Raw genomic sequence first — 16,355 nt, 5'->3', positions numbered from 1 at the left:
GTCTAATCAAAGTTTTATAGAGCTGCAACAAGATCTCACGACTCTTAAACTCAATCCCCCTGTTAATGAAAGCCAAAACACCATATGCTTTCTTAACAACCCTGTCCACTTGGGTGGCCATTTTAAGGGATCTATGTACCTGCACACCAAGATCCCTCTGTTCCTCCACACTGCCAAGAATTCTATCCTTAATCTTGTACTCAGCTTTGAAATTCGACCTTCCAAAATGCATCACCTTGCATTTATCCAGGTTGAACTCCATCCATTACCTTCTAAATCTTTCTCCACAGCAAACATTGATGCAAAATACTCATTTCGTATATCCCCCATCTCTTGCAGTTCCACACATAGACGCCCTTGCTGATCTTTAAGGGGCCCTACTTTCTCCCTGGCTACCCTTATGATCTTAATATATTTGTAGAATCACTTTGGATTCTCCTTAACCCTACTTCATGTCCCATTTTTGCACTCCTGATTTCCCTTTTAAGATATACTGCTACTGCCTTTATACTCTTCACTCGATTCACTCGATCTCTTCTACCTGTATCTGACATTTGCTTCCTTCTTATTCCTGACCAAACCTCAATTTCTCTCATCATCTGGCATTCCCTACACCTACCAGCCTTGCCGTTCACCCTAATAGGTACATATTGTCCCTTTACCAGCGAACATCCACCCTCAGTCAATTTTTGAAATTTCATGCCTAATACTGTCAAAATTGTCCTTAATCCAATTTAGAAGCTTAACTTTTAGATCCAGTCTATCCTTTTCCATTATTATTTGAAAACAAATAGAATTATGGTCACTGGCCCCAAAATACTTCCCCACTGACACCTCAGTCACCTGCCCTGCCTTATTTCCCAAGAGTCGGTAAACTTTTGTACCTTCTTTAGTAGGTACATCTATATACTGAATCAGAAAACTTTCTTGTACACATTGAACAAATTCCTGTCCATTTAAGCCCTTAACACTATAATAGTCCTAGTCTGTGTTTGGAAAGTAAAAATGCCATACCATAACCACCCTATTATTCTTACAAATAACTGAGATCTCCTTACAAATTTGTTTCTGAATTTCCTGCTGATTACTGGGGGGTCTGTAGTAGAGTCCCAATAACATTATCATCCCTTTCTTATTTCTCAGTTCCACTCAAATAACTTCCCTGAACATATTCCCAGGAGTAACCTTCCTAAGTACAGCCATAATGTTACACTTAATTAAAAATGCCACTCCCCCTTTCTCTTGCCCCCTTTTTATTCTTCCTGTAGCATCTATACCCCAGAACATTAAGCTGCCAGTCCTGTCCATCCCTGAGCCATGTCACTGAAAGGGCTGTTTCCAAGTCCCATGTTCCCAACCATGCCCAGAGTTCATCTGCCTTCCCTGTTAGGCCTCCTGCAATGAAATAAATGCAGTTTTTCCTGCCTGACCTGACTGACGTGCCCCTTTTCCCAACCGTACTAGTCTCAGACTGATCTCTTTCCTCACTATCACCCTGGATTGCAACCCCCCCCTTCACGTTACAAGTTTAAATTCTTCTGAGCAGCTCTAACAAATCTCCCTGCCAGTACATTAGTCCCCTTCCAATTCAGGTGCAATTTATCCTTCTTATTCAAATCATTTCTACCCAGAGTAGAGACCAATGATCCAAAAATGTGAATCCTTCTCCACTGCATCAGCTCGTCAACAATGCATTCATCTGCTTTATCCTCCTATTCCTATCTTCACTACTTGTGGTATCAGGAGTAATCCAGATATTACTAACCTCGATGAACTCCTTTTTAAATTCTTGCCTAACTTCCTATATTGTCTCCTCAGAATTTCATCCTTTTCTCATCATGAGTCATTAGTTCCAATGTGTACAACGACCTCCTACTTGTCCCTCTCTCCTTTGAGAATATCTGCACCGTCTGAGATATCCTTATCCTGGCACCAGAGAGGCAGCACACCATTGTGGTATCTCACTGTCAGCCACAGAAATGTCTGTCTGTGCTTCTGACTAGAGAGTCCCCTATCACAATTGGTCACTTGGAACCTGGCATACCCCTTGTTACATTAGGACCAGTCTCGGTACCAGAAACCTGGCTGTCAATGCTGCATTTCCCTGAGAGTCCATCACCCCCTACATTTTCCAAAACAGCATATTTGTTTGAGATGGGGATAGCCATAGGAGACTCCTGCACTACCTGCATCCCTCTCCTCTCTTTCCTGGAGGTAACCCATCTACCTGACTGTATCTTTGTTTTATCTCCCTTCCTGCAACTGCCATCCTTCACACCCCAGCTCCTATACATTCCTCATTGTCTCTAACTGCCCCCTAACCAATCCATGCTATCCAATAGGATTTGCAACCAAACACACTTCCTGCAGACATAATCATCAGTAACATGAAAACTGTCCCTAATCTCCCACATCCAACAGGAAGAGCACATCACTCTATTAAAAACTGTCTTTGCACCTTAACAATTTACAGACCCAGAAAATAGCACAGTCTTACTGCTCTGTAAACACTGCTCCAGCCTAACTTAGTACCTTTTTAAAATATTTTTAGTGTGTAATCAAGAGACAGATCGCAATAAAAACATATAATCAAAAAAGAACTGATTCTACTCACTATTGAAGGTTTACAGAAGAACAGTAAGGTTACACTTAAAAACTAGCAATTAGCTGCTCTTCTGTGTGAGCGACCTCCCCCGCACCCCCCACCCCACCCCCTGACATAGGTTTCTCCAAGATCAGCTGTAAATTTAGTTGTTTGTTAATTTTACTTAGATGAATTCCAATGTCCATAGATACTTGAAATAAAACAGCAGGGGCAGTTAGCTATGCAGCTTACTGGCTGGGTTAGACAGCTGTGCAGGTTTTACTACTCCGTGTGATTTACTTCCCATATGGTCACTGTCTTTGTTTCTCTTCTTCCTTTTTAAAGTGTCATTGTTTTTGTCTTTTTCCCCAGATTTACAAAACAATGCAACAACTTGTAAAACTGTAATTACTGCTCCTATAATTCGAGCAAATCAGCTCCAACACTCAAAATACCTCAAAAAAGAGAGCAGCTCTTACAGCCTCAATTTTTAGTCCATCTTCCATCTTAGATGTCTGATTCAGAATCACCAAAGAGAAGAGAGAGAAATGATGCAATCAAAGTCAGCTGATTCAACCACCACTAGTGGGCACTGACTTGCTGAAAGTGTTGCATGGTGATCAACACATTACAATTGAAAGGAAGTGCCTGCTGCCAGTGAGTAAACTTGTTCATTGCCTGAACATAAACCTTAGACAATTCTGCTATTTGTATTATTGAACCCGTATTGATCCAGTGTAGTACAAAGACCTTACAATACAAACATCAGAGGACAATTGTTCAGCCATAATTGTTGAGAGAGATGATGACGTTTTGAAAAGGTTGTGCTTCCTTCCTTTGGAACAGAGGTGACCAAGGGACATCTAATTCAGGTATACATGCCCAGTAAGAATAGGTAGGAAGAAGCTTAAGTAGAGACGTCAATAGCCAGGGAACATCAATTTAAAGTTTGATAGAAAGATTATAGGAGAGTTGAAGAGAACACTTTTCAATGAGGAGGTCACAGAATCATAGAGATGTACAGCATGGAAAAAGACCCTTCGGTCCAACTTGTCCATGCCGATAGATAGCCCAACTCAATCTAGTCCTACCTGCCAGCACCCGGCCCAAATCTTTCCAAACTCTTCCTATTCATATACCCATCTCGATGCCTTTTAGATGTTGCAATTGTACTAACCTCCACCACTTCCTCTGGCAGCTCCATCTGCTACTTCTCAGCCTATTGGCCCATCTGGTCAAGATCCTGTTGTAATCCAAGGTAACCCTCTTCGCTGTCCACTACACCTCCAATTTTGGTGTGATCTGCAAACTTACTAACTATTCTTCTTATGCTCACATCCAAATCATTTATATAAATGATGAAAAGTAGTGGACCCAGCACTGATCCTTGTGGCATTCCACTGGTCACAGGCCTCCAGTCTGAAAAACAACCCTCCACCACCACCCTCTGTCTTCTACCTTCGAGCCAGTTCTGTATCCAAATGGCTAGTTTTCCCTGTATTCCATTAGATCAAACCTTGCTAACCAGTCTCCCATGGGGAACCTTGTTGAACACCTTACAGAAGTCCATATAGATCACATCTACCGCTATGCCCTCATCAATCCTCTTTGTAACTTCTTCAAAAAACTCAATCAAGTTTGTGAGACATGATTTCCCATGCACAAAGCCATGTTGACTGTCCCAAATCAGTCCTTGCCTTCCAAATACATGTACATCCTGTCCTTCAGGATTCCCTCCAACAACTTGCCCACCATCGACGTCAGGCTCACTGGTCTATTGTTCCCTGACTTGTCCTTACCACCTTTCTTAAACAGTGGCACCACGTTAGCCAACCTCCAGTCTTCCAGCACCTCAGCTGTGACTATTGATGATATAAATATCTTAGTAAGAGGCCCAGCAGTCACTTCCCGAGGTTCCCACAGAGCTCTAGGATCTCCCTGTCAGTATATTAGTCCCCTTCCATTTTAGGTGCATTCCGTCCTTCTTGTACTTTCACTTCTACCCCAAAAGAGCTTCCAATGATTCAAAGATTTTAATCCTTCTCCTGTACAGCAGCTCCTCAGCCATGCATTCATCTGCTCTATCCTCCTATTTCTGCCCTCACTAGCTCATAGCATCGTAAGTAATCCAGATATTACTACTCTCGAGGACCTCTTTTTTAAATTCCTGCCTAACTCTGTTATTTCCATTCAGAATCTGAACCTTTTCCCATCATATGTCGTTGGTTCCAGTGTGTACAATGACCTCCTGCTGGCCCCTCCCACCCTTGAGAACATTCTGCACCCTCTATGAGACATCCTTGATCCTGGCACCAAGGAAGCAACACACCATTCTGATTTTTCGCTGCTGGCCACAGAAACATCTGTCTGTACCTCAGACTAGAGAGCTCCCTAACACAATCAATCTCTTAGAACCCGATGTACCCCTCATTGTTTTAGAGCCAGTCTCAATACCAGAAACCTGGCTGTTCGTGCTACGTTCCCCTGAGTATCCATCAACCCCTACATTTTCCGAAACAGCATACTTGTTTGAAATGGTGATAGCCACAGAAAGATCCTGCACTAATTGCCTATCTCTCTTACCTTTCCTGTAGTTAACCCACTTATGTTACTGTATCTGTGGCTTTTCCCCCTTCCTATAACTGCCAACAATCACATCCCCTTGCTCTTATAAATTCCTCATTGCCTCTAACTGTCTTCAACTGATCCATTCGATCTGATAGGATTCACAACTAATGGCATTTATTGCAGATATAATCCTCAGTAACCTGTAAACTCTCCCTAAATGCCCACATCCGACAAGAAGAACATATCACTCTACTAAAGGCCATTTTTGCTTCTTTCAATCTACAGACCCAGAAAATAGCACTGTCTTATTCCTGTACAAAATACTGCTCCAGGTTAAATTAATACTTATGGCTTATATTTTAAGTTTAATCGAGACATACCTCAATAAAACATAGAATCAGGGAAGAATCCACTCTACTCACTACTGCAGACTTACTGTAAGGCCACGTTTAAAATATCCACTTATCTGTTTCTGTGCTGTGACCTCTCCCAAACAGGTTCCTCCAAGATTAGTTGTGAATTTCACTGCTTGTTAATTTTCCCAGACGCACTCAGATGTCCAGCGTGGGCGGCACGGTGGCACAGTGGTTAGCACTGCTGCCTCACAGCGCCTGAGACCCGGGTTCAATTCCCGCCTCAGGCGACTCTCTGTGTGGAGTTTGCACATTCTCCCCGTGTCTGCGTGGGTTTCTTCCTGGTGCTCTGGTTTCCTCCCACAATCCAAAAATGGGCAGGTTAGGTGAATTGGCCATGCTAAATTGCCCGTAGTGTTAGGTGAAGGGGTAAATGTAGGCAAATGGGTCTGGGTGGGTTACGCTTCGGTGGGTCGGTGTGGACTTGTTGGGCCGAAGGGTCTGTTTCCACACTGTAATCAATCTAATCTAATCTTTGTGATACATGAATTCAAACAGTAACTGTGCAGGCATTTCAAGACATCCAGCACTTCCTCCTCTGTAACATGAACTATTTCCCTACATTCTATATCTTCCATGTCCTTTTCCACAGTAAATACTGATGCAAAATACTTGTTTAGTATCTCCGCCATCTCCTGCGGCTCCACACAATGGCTGCCTTGCTGATCTTTGAGGGGCCCTATTCTCTCCCTAGTTACCCTTTTGTCCTTTATGTATTTATAAAAACCCTTTGGATTCTCCTTAATCTTATATGCCAAAGCTATCTCATGTCCCCTTTTGCCCTCCCGATTTCTCTCTTAAGTATACTCCTTCTGCCTTTATACTCTTCTAAGGATTCACTTGATCTATCCTGTCTATACCTGACAAATGCTTCCTTCTTTTTCTTAACCAAACTCTCAATTTCTTTAGTCATCCAGCATTCCCTATACCTACCAGCCTTTCCTTTCACCCTGACAGGAATATACTTTCTCTGGATTCTCATTATCTCATTTCTGAAGGCTTCCCATTTTCCAGTCATCCCTTTACCTGCAAACATCTGCTCCCAATCAGCTTTTGAAAGTTCTTGCCTATTACCGTCAAAATTGGCCTTTCTCCAATTTAGAAATTCAACTTTTAGTTCTGGTCTATCCTTTTCCATCACTATTTTAAAACTAATAGAAATTGAGAGTTTGGTTTAGAAAAAGAAGGAAACGTATGTCAGGTATAGACAGGATAGATTGAGTGAATCCTTAGAAGAGTATAAAGGCAGAAGGAGTATACTTAAGAGGGAAATCAGGAGGGCAAAAAGGGGACATGTGATAGCTTTGGCAAATAGAGTTAAGGACAATTCAAAAGGTTTTTACAAATACATCAAGGATAAAAGAGTAACTAGGGAGAGAATAGGGCCCCTCAAAGATCATCAAGGCGGACTTTGTGTGGAGCCGTAGGAGACAGGGGAGATACTAAACGAGTGTTTTGCATCAGTATTTACTGTGGAAAAGGACATGGAAGATATCGAATGCAGGGAAATAGATGGTGACATCTTGAAAAATGGCCATATTACAGAGGAGGAAGTGCTGGATGTCTTGAACACATAAAAGTGAATAAATCTCTCACTGCATGAAAAGATGGCACAGACAGAAATTCTCAATGTATTTCAAAAAAACTTGGGCAAGCCAAACAAAACTGTAGGAATTGGAAAGTCAGTACAGACAATTGCCACAAACATGACCTCCTGTTTTGTTGTGAATTTATATGAATCTATAAATACAATACTTCCTTTTAAATGATTAGTAGTGTCACATTACACCATGTCCCTTCTATTCATATGGTCCCCTATCTATATTGCTTTCCTGATAAGGCCCACCCACTTATGGTTTATGTCTTAATAATACTTTTAATTGCTATTTCCTGCTGAGCTGTTACTCATTGCCACTTACTAAATGTATTTTTGAGAGAGCGAGAGAGAGAGAGATGATGCAATCCAAGTAAGCTAATTCAACCGCCGTCAGTAAACGGAGCATTGTATCCTCTTGGAATTCACTTACAAAATCTTGGTTTTCCCCGAAGGAGCGAAGGAATATAGAGTTATTATGATGGACCTGACCACTCCCATCTTGCTTCTTGAAAATTCTTTTAAAATTATTGGCAAATCTAGCTGAAGGATCAAAGTCTGCAGCAGTTGGGTTGGAAAGAGTGGTAGAGAAGATTGAACTTAAGAAGATAAGAAATAGGAGTAGGCTATTTGGCGCCTCGGGTCTCTACCACCATTTAATAAGTTTATGGCTGATTTGATTTGGCCTCATCTTCACTTTCCTGAATGTTCCTCCATGGCCCTTGACTCCATTGTGGAGGGGGAGAAATGTCTTCACCCAGAGAGTGGGTAAGCCTGGGCAATTCTCTGCTCAGAAAGTGGTTGAGGCCAAAATATTGAATATTTTCAAAAAGGAGTTAGATCTGATTATTTGGGCTAAAGGAATCAATGGGTCTGGGGAGAAAGCAGGAACAGGGTATTGAGTTGAATGATCAGCCATGATCATATTGAAAGATAGAACAGGCTCGAGACCTGACTGGTCTACCCCTGTTCCCATTTTCTACATTTCTGTTTTTCTCAATACGAAATCTGTCTGTAGCTCAGCCTTGAATATTTTCTATGGCTGACAATGCAGAGGGTAAACCCTGGTGCTTCCAAATTTCAAATAGCCCAACATAGCTTAGTGTTGAAGTGACTGGACAAAGTAACAACTTGCATTTTGACACCTTTCACAGGAAAACCTAAGGCCCTTCATAGGGTTAGAATCTGACAAAATAAAATTTACACCCAAGGTGAAGGGATGACCTGAAACACCATTAATGATATAGGGTTTTAACGGAGTTGTGAAGTAGAAATGGTGGGAAGGAACTCAGAGCATGGGCCAGAAAATCTACTTCAACTTGAACACTAATGATAAAGTACATGCTTATATTGATGGTCAACTTCAAATATGATGAAGTGACTTTAAGAAGCACTTGTAGCACATCAACTAAATCAAGAGAAGCTATACTCAAAATAATTTGTACTTCCCCAGTCTATATGTACGCTGCTTGATGCCCTGCAGACCATTTAACATCCCCAGTGTGGAATCAACCGATGAAAAAGAGGCAACAACTACCCTCAAAAGTCTTGAGTGGGAGAAATTTGGATAAAAACAATGACTTTTAATTGTATAACATCTTTAACATGAGAGGGAGTGCCAAGGCACATCACAGGATTATTCTACGAAATTGTACTACATAGCATTGAGATATTGGGTCCAATGAACAAAACTTGAACAATGAACAAAGAGCCAAGTTTTGAAGAGTGTCTTAAAGGAGGAAAGTGAGATAAAAGACAGAAACATCTAAGGAGATAATTCCAGAATTTAGGCTCAGGGAACTGAAAGCACAGTCACTAATGATGGAGAGATTAAAACCATGAATGCACAAGACACCAGAATTAAGAACGGTCAACATTTGCCAACCATTCGCCTTGATCCAATAAACACTTAACGGCAAAATACTACGGATGCTGGAAATCCGAAATAAATACAGAAAATTATGGAGAAACCCAGCAAGTCTGGCAGTATCTATGGGTAGAGAGAAACAGTTAAAGTTTTGAGTCTAGTGTGACACCTTAGAACTGAAAGGTGTTGAAAATTGTTTTTTACTTTGCACAGGTTCAGACGGGGAGAAAGAAGAGAGATGGAATAGAGACCCAGTGTAAAAAACAAAGGGGTTGTTGATAATGGAGAAAAGAAAGATGTAAAATGGGTGTAAATTAAGAAATGAAAGGGAGAGAATTAGTGTTGTCTCCTATATGCAAAGTAATCAAGACACCAAAACGACATGGCTCTGAGGCAAGAATAGAATAAGATGTTTCTTTCCCCAAAGAGGAAATAATAAAATTTAAACAGCAAGAATGAAATCAGTTTTACATTGATGTCTCCGACTTGTAAGCATCCTGTATACTGAATTACCGCTGATCTCGGCCTCATCTGTATTTATCCATCGCAATTCAATGACTCGATTTCCTTGACTAACAGGGATATTACTATTCTCAGGTTTCAAACTGCAGTTGTTCCCCTCTATGATCACAATCCTTTCTGAAAGATTCTACACTCCTTGATGTGGAGGTGAAAAAGCTTGAATTTTAAGATTGTGTCACTTCGCTATTGAATATCTCAGAAGTAGATTTTCCAAACCAACCTGTCGGACCGTAAAATTGTACCACACAGAGGAGGCCATTTGTTCAATCAAGACTGGGCTGGCTATTTCCTGGTATTTCCCCATATTGCTTGAACCTTTACTCCTTCTTCAATAACAGTCAAATTTGTTCAACGTGATTTTAAGCATTTGTATAAAGTTTCCTCTTTGCCTTCTCTGCTCCAAGAAATAAAACCCAACTCCTTCACATTGCTCATTCATTGTGATCCCTCAATCCAAATAAATCTTTTCCGTGCCCTTTGCAAAGCCTTCACCTCATTCCAAAATACTGGTGCCAAGAATTGGAAGCAATACTTCAAGTAACTTGAATCCTTTTAAATGCTGAAATCTTATTGGCACTCAGGCTTTCCATATTCTAACCTAATTTTATCTTCCTTGCATTGCATTTGCATTCCTGCAAAAAATTAAGGTCTGGCTTGTATGAATTAGTGTGACTGAAACCAGTTCTGTATCTGAGCGGAGTCAAATTATAAACGAAACATCACTTCCATGTTTTGAAATGAGCCAGAGATTAGCTTTTTGTTTAATGGCATTCCAAGTAAGACATAACATTAATTTGAGTATGCTTCCTCTTTAAACTTTTGACAATTTTGCAGTACTCTACTGAAAAGGGTCTTGGTCCCTTCTCCTGGTTAAACACAAAGACAAAATGATAAACAACTTGACAGTCCATGCACTCTACTCACCGACATCTTGTATCTACAGAGGAAGCTTAAGTACGTGAGGGAAGTTGTGACAGTCTTGTGAAGAGACAAACGTTAGCAGAACTGAGCGCATATATCAGCCAAAGTGTGTTAATCATTGATCATGTTGCATATCAGTTTTAAGTCCACTTGCAAATGATTTATAACAGTAATACAAATACAAAGCACTTTCCACTATAATGAAATGTCACACTTTGCAGCACATTAAATGCTTTTGATATGTAGTCACTGCTATAATGGAGGAAATGTGACAGTCAATTTATACAGCAATATAATATAATTAAGAACTATGGCTGTTGGAAATCTGAAACAAACAAATGCTGGAGAAACTCAGCAGGTCTGGCAGTATACATGGAGAGAATTTATGGCGGAACAGTGGCACAGTGGTTAGCACTGCTGCCTCACGGTGCTAGAGACCCGGGTTCAATTCCCGCCTCAGGCGACTGACTGTGTAGAGTTTGCACTTTCTCCCCATGTCTGCGTGGGTTTCCTCCGGGTGCTCCGGTTTCCTCCCACAGTCCGAAGATATGCAGGTCAGGTGAATTGGCCATGCTAAATTGCCCGTAGTGTTAGGTAAAAGGGGTAAATGTATGGGTGGGTGGCGGGTCGGTGTGGGCTTGTTGGGCCGAAGGGCCTGTTTCCACACTGTAAGTAATCTAAAAAAAAACAGTAAGTTCTTGCAGACTGTAATGTTGTTTGCAATGAGTTGAAATATATTGGCTAGGACTGTGAGGATAACTTCCTTGTTCTTCTTAAAAAGAATGTGGTGGGGTGTTTTGCATTTATCTGAGAAGTGCCTCATTTTAACATTTCATTTGAAAGCTGGCTGTGCAGTACATCCTGATAACCATTCTGGAGTAAGTGAGGGCTGCAGATGCTGGAAATCAGAGTCAAAAAGTGTGACGCTGGAAAAGCCCCACATTCCTAATGAGGCGTTTACACCTGAATCGTTGACTCTCCTGCTCCTCAGACTCTGCCTGACCTGTTGTGCTAAACCATTCTGGAGTGTCAACCTTGATTTTTGTGCTGAAGCCCTGGAGTGGAACTTGAACATTGTGACTCAGGCTAAGGAGTCCCATGTACTGATGCATAGCAGACACTTAGATGACACATGCCCTGAAAATGATCTACATTTTCAGTATCGAGTTCGATAATTTTAAGGCCTGAACTCTCCCATGTTCTAGCCCCCAAACCCACACACCACGCCTTGTTATAACATAGTCTGCCATTACACACTACTTATTGTTAGCCACTAACAGTCTCCATTAACAGCTATGCACTCTCCTCATCAGATCGTTATCCACTCCTTTATCTGTCCAACTGTTCTCTCTATTTGGGCTCAATTCCCATTTATCGTTTACTCCTTACCCACTGTTCCCACCATATCCTCTGCATATAGAGTGACATTTTCCTAGCTGCCATCAGTTCTGAGGAAGGGTCACCGGACGTGAAACATGAACTTTGATTTCTCTTCTTAGATGCTGCCAGACCTGCTGAGCTTTTCCAGCAACTTCTGTTTTTGTACACTTATCCACTTTCAGTCCATCCATTTTCTCCAAATGGCAACACAGTAGGTCCAGTAATGGAAGAAATTTCATGGACACCATCCATTTGTCAAAGGCAACACTGGAACTAATGGCTTCACTTTGACACATATTACTCACACATTTAGTCAGTGATGGGCAGTACATTGAATGCCATATAGACTCACAGACTCAGATATTTACAGCACAAATGAGGTCATTCAGCCCGCTGTATTTACAGAGTCAACAAAGATCTGACTACATTACTCCCATTTTCCAGCTCTTGGCCCAAAGCTGTGGAGGCTATGGCAACACAAGTGGATATCTAAATTTAACCTAAATGTTACAAGAGTCTTTGACTCACCCAGTGAAGTTCCAGAATCCCACCATCCTGAGTGAAAACATTTCTCCTCGACTCTCTTCTTAGCCTTCTATCTCTTACCATGAATTTATGTCTCTTGGTTATTGACTTGGTTAAGTGTCTTCCTATCCATTCTATTTATAATCTTGTACATCTCTATCAGGTCCCTTTTCAATCTTGGTCAGGTTGTGCTGTAGTTTCCAGTACTCCCACCTGGGCCCATTTATTATATAAACCTCTTTTGTCAAAGCGCTGTGCAGTGTGTGCTATAGTCAGGTTTCTCAGGTATACGTGGAATTTTGGCATTTATTGCTTAATAAATGGAGTCTAAAAATTGGGAAGTATTGTTGCAACTGTACAAGGCATCGGTGAAATTCCATCTGGGGTAATGTGTATAGTTTTCATCACCTTTCTTGAGAAAGGATACAGTTGCAATTCAGAGGAGGTTCACCAGATCAAATCCAGAGGTGAAAGGCTTGTCTTCTCAGGAGACATTGAGCAGTTTAGGCCTATACTCACGAGAGTTTACAAGAATGAGAGATCTAGTTAGGGTATATAAGATGCTAATGGAGATTGACAAAGTAGATGAAGAGTTTATGGGGCAATCTAGAACAAGAGGTTATAGTTTTAGAATAAGGGATGGCAAATTTAAAACAGAAATAAGGAGGAATTAGGAGGAATTACTTCTCTCAGAAGGTTGTGAATCTGTTGGAATTCACTGCCCCACAGTGTGTTGGATTTCAGAACACTGAATAAATTTAAGTAAGAAATCGATTTTTAATTAGTAATAGATTAAAGAGTAATGGCGAGTGGGCAAAACAGTGGAATTGAGACCAGCCATGATTGTATTGAATGGTGGAGCAGGCTCAACAGGCTGAATTTCTAAGTTCTTATGTTCTTGAAGTGCTAGTCCTTAAAGGAAGTAAGTCTACAAAAAGTAAGTCTACCTACTTTAAATTGGAGCCAAGAGACACAGAATTGTCTTAAATGGATCCCAAGCTAGGAAATCAGGTAAATATGAATGAAACAAGATGCAAATTATTTTCTTGATATTTGGTTGACCTACCAGAGTGCAGCATTATATACCTGTGCCTCCTATTTACTCACCCACTGTCCTATAAGTCTTTCTTTCATGGTGTTATGGCCAATGGCAAGCAGACGTGGAATATAATATGGGAAAATCTGAAGTTACTTTGGTAGGAAAACAGAAATGCAGACCTGGGTGTTCTTATTCACAGGTCACAGAAAGCTTACATGCAATTGTAGTAACCAATTAAGAAGGTAAATCTAATGCTGACCTTTATCACAAGAAGATTTGAGTACAAGGATTAGTAGTATGGCTACAGTTGTATAGAGCCTTGGTGAGACTGTACCTGTAATACAATGTGCAGTTTTGATCTCCTTACCTAATCCAGGACATACATGCCACAGATGGAGTACAATAAAGGTTAACCAGACTGATTCCTGGGATAGCAAGATTATCCTATGAGGAGAAATTGAAGAATCTGGCTTCTGCATACTCTAGAGTTTTGAGGAATGTGAGTTGATGACATTGAAACATACAATATTCTTACAGGGTGTAAGAGTAGATGCAGGAAGGATGTTTCACCTGGCTGGAGTGGGGGAGGTGTCAAGAATTGGGTCAGAATCTCAGAATAAGGAGAGTGAGAAGAAGACAAATTTCTTCACTCAGAGGGTAGTGAATCTTTGGAATTTTGTTCTCTAGAAGGCTGTGGATGCTCAGATAATGAGAAAGGTCAAGAGAAAGGTGGATAGATGTTAGATATTAAATTATCAAGAGAAATGGAGTGGAAATTGACAGAGGAGATGATCAGATATGATCTGCTTGAAGTTCATGCTCATGGGATCAGCTGGCATACTCCTGCTCCTATGAGGTCTTCTGCAATTACCAAGAAAAGCAGATAGGGCCAGGGTTTATTGTCTCATCAAAAAGACAAGACCTTGACCATTTGACACTCCTTCAAACTCACACTGGAGTGTCAGCTTTCACTTCCATGCTCAAACCTCTAAAGCTACAACCTGATTTTTCTATTTTGGTCTTTTGAGAAAATTAAAAGCAATTAATCAAATTAATAAATGAACAGCCCCTATTTTAATATAATTTCTTTAAAATTTCTGTGATAATGAATTTATAGGCACTTGGTTAAAGTTAGGAACAATCAGAAGCATAGTCAGCAGGGGACTTCAACTATCCAATTATTGACTGAGATCACTACAGTATGAGTACTATAGATGGGTCAGTTTTTGTCCAGTGTGTGCAGGAGGGCTTCCTGACACAGTATGTAGACAGGCCGACAAGGGGCGAAGCCACTTTAGATTTAGTACTGTGTAACGAGCCTGGCCAGGTGTTAGATTTGGAAGTAGGTGAGAACTTTGGAGACAGCGATCACAATTCTGTCAGGTTTATTTTAGTGATGGAAAGGGATAGGTGTACTCCACCGAACAAGAGTTACAGCTGGGGCAAGGGAAATTACGATGCAATTAGAAAAGATTTAGGAAGCATAGAATGGGGAAGGAAACTGCAAGGGATGAGCACATTAAAAATGTGGAGCTTTTTCAAGGAAAAGCTCCTGTGTGTCCTAGATAAGTAGGTACCTGTCAGGCAGGGAGGAAGATATAGAATGCGTGAGCCGTGGTTTACTAAGGAAGTGGAATCCTTGGTCAAGAAGAAGAAGAAGGCTTATGTTAGGACAAAATGTGAAAACTCAGTTAGGGCGCTTGAGGGTTACAATGAAGTCAGGAAAGACCTAAAAAGAGAGCTCAGAAGAGCCAGGAGGAGACATGAGAAGATGTTGGCAGATAGGATCAGAGTTAACCCTAAGGCTTTCCATAGGTATGTCAGGAATAAAAGAATGACAGGAGTTAAATTAGGGTCAATCAAGGATAATAGTGGGAAGTTGTGTGTGGAGTCAGAGGAGATAGGGGAAGCACTAAATAAATATTTTTTGACAGTGTTCACTATAGAAAATGAAAATGTTGGCGAGGAAGATACAGAGATACTTGCATCTAGACTAGAAGAGATTGAGGTTCACAAGGAAGAGGTATTAGAAATAATGCAGAGTGTGAAAATAGACAAGTCCCCTGGGCCGGATGGGATTTATCCTAGGATCCTCTGGGAGGCAAAGGAAGAGATTGCTGAGCCTTTGGCATTGATCGTCAAATCATCATTGTCCACAGGAATAGTGCCTGAGGACTGTAAGATAGCAAATGTGGTTCCCTTGTTCAAAGAAGGTAGTAGAGACAACACTGGTAATTACAGACCAGTGAATCTCACTTCAGTTGTTGGTAAAGTGTTGGAAAAGATTATAAGAGATAGGATTTATAACCATCTAGAAAAGAATAATCTGATCAGCGACAGTCAGTACGGTTTTGTGAAGGGTAGGTCGTGCCTAACAAATCTTATTGAGTTTTTTGACAAAGTGACCAAACAGATGAGAGTAAATCGGTTGATGTGGTGTATATGGATTTCAGCAAGGCATTCGATAAGGCTCCCCACAGTAGGCTTTTATACAAAATGCGGAGGAATGGGATTGTGGGAGACATAGCAGTTTGGATCAGTAATTGGTTTGCTGAAAGAAAACAGAGGGTTGTAGTTGATGGAACATGTTCATCTTGGTGTCCAGTTACTAGCGGCGTAATGCAAGGATCAGTGTTGGGTCCACTGCTGTTCGTCATTTTTATAAATTACCTGGATAAGGGCTTAGAAGGGTGGGTTAGTAAATTTGCGGACAACACTAAGGTCGGTGGAGTTGTGTGTAATGACGAAGGATGTAGTAGGTTGCAGAGAGACATAGATAGGATGCAGAGCTGGGCTGAGAGGTGGCAAATGGAGTATAATGTGGACAAGTGTGAGGTGATATACTTTGGACGGAGTAATCGGAATGCAAAGTACTGGGCTAATGGTAAGATTCTTGGGAGTGCAGATGAGCAGAGAGATCTCGGTGTCCATGTACACAGATC

General features: G+C 41.1%; 2 protein-coding genes across 3 annotated transcripts in view; one reads left to right on the top strand and one right to left on the bottom strand.

Moving 5' to 3' along the window:
• The window catches only part of LOC122542236 (galectin-2-like), a 17,350-nt gene extending 6,772 nt beyond the window's left edge, over nucleotides 1-10,578 (bottom strand). Inside the window, exon 1 of the mRNA XM_043679763.1 lies at nucleotides 10,473-10,578. Within this exon, the coding sequence (XP_043535698.1) occupies nucleotides 10,473-10,478 (6 nt within the window). The 5' untranslated portion in view covers nucleotides 10,479-10,578. The remainder of the gene's footprint in view (nucleotides 1-10,472) is intronic.
• gga1 (golgi-associated, gamma adaptin ear containing, ARF binding protein 1) overlaps nucleotides 1-16,355 on the top strand; it is a 119,577-nt gene that overhangs the window by 44,470 nt on the left and 58,752 nt on the right. The window lies entirely within an intron of this gene.

Source organism: Chiloscyllium plagiosum, chromosome 39 (genome assembly GCF_004010195.1).
Source record: "Chiloscyllium plagiosum isolate BGI_BamShark_2017 chromosome 39, ASM401019v2, whole genome shotgun sequence".
Taxonomy (NCBI): Eukaryota; Metazoa; Chordata; class Chondrichthyes; order Orectolobiformes; family Hemiscylliidae; genus Chiloscyllium; species Chiloscyllium plagiosum.
The sequence above is the reverse complement of the archived record's forward strand: the minus strand, read 5'-3'. Positions and strand labels throughout refer to the sequence as shown.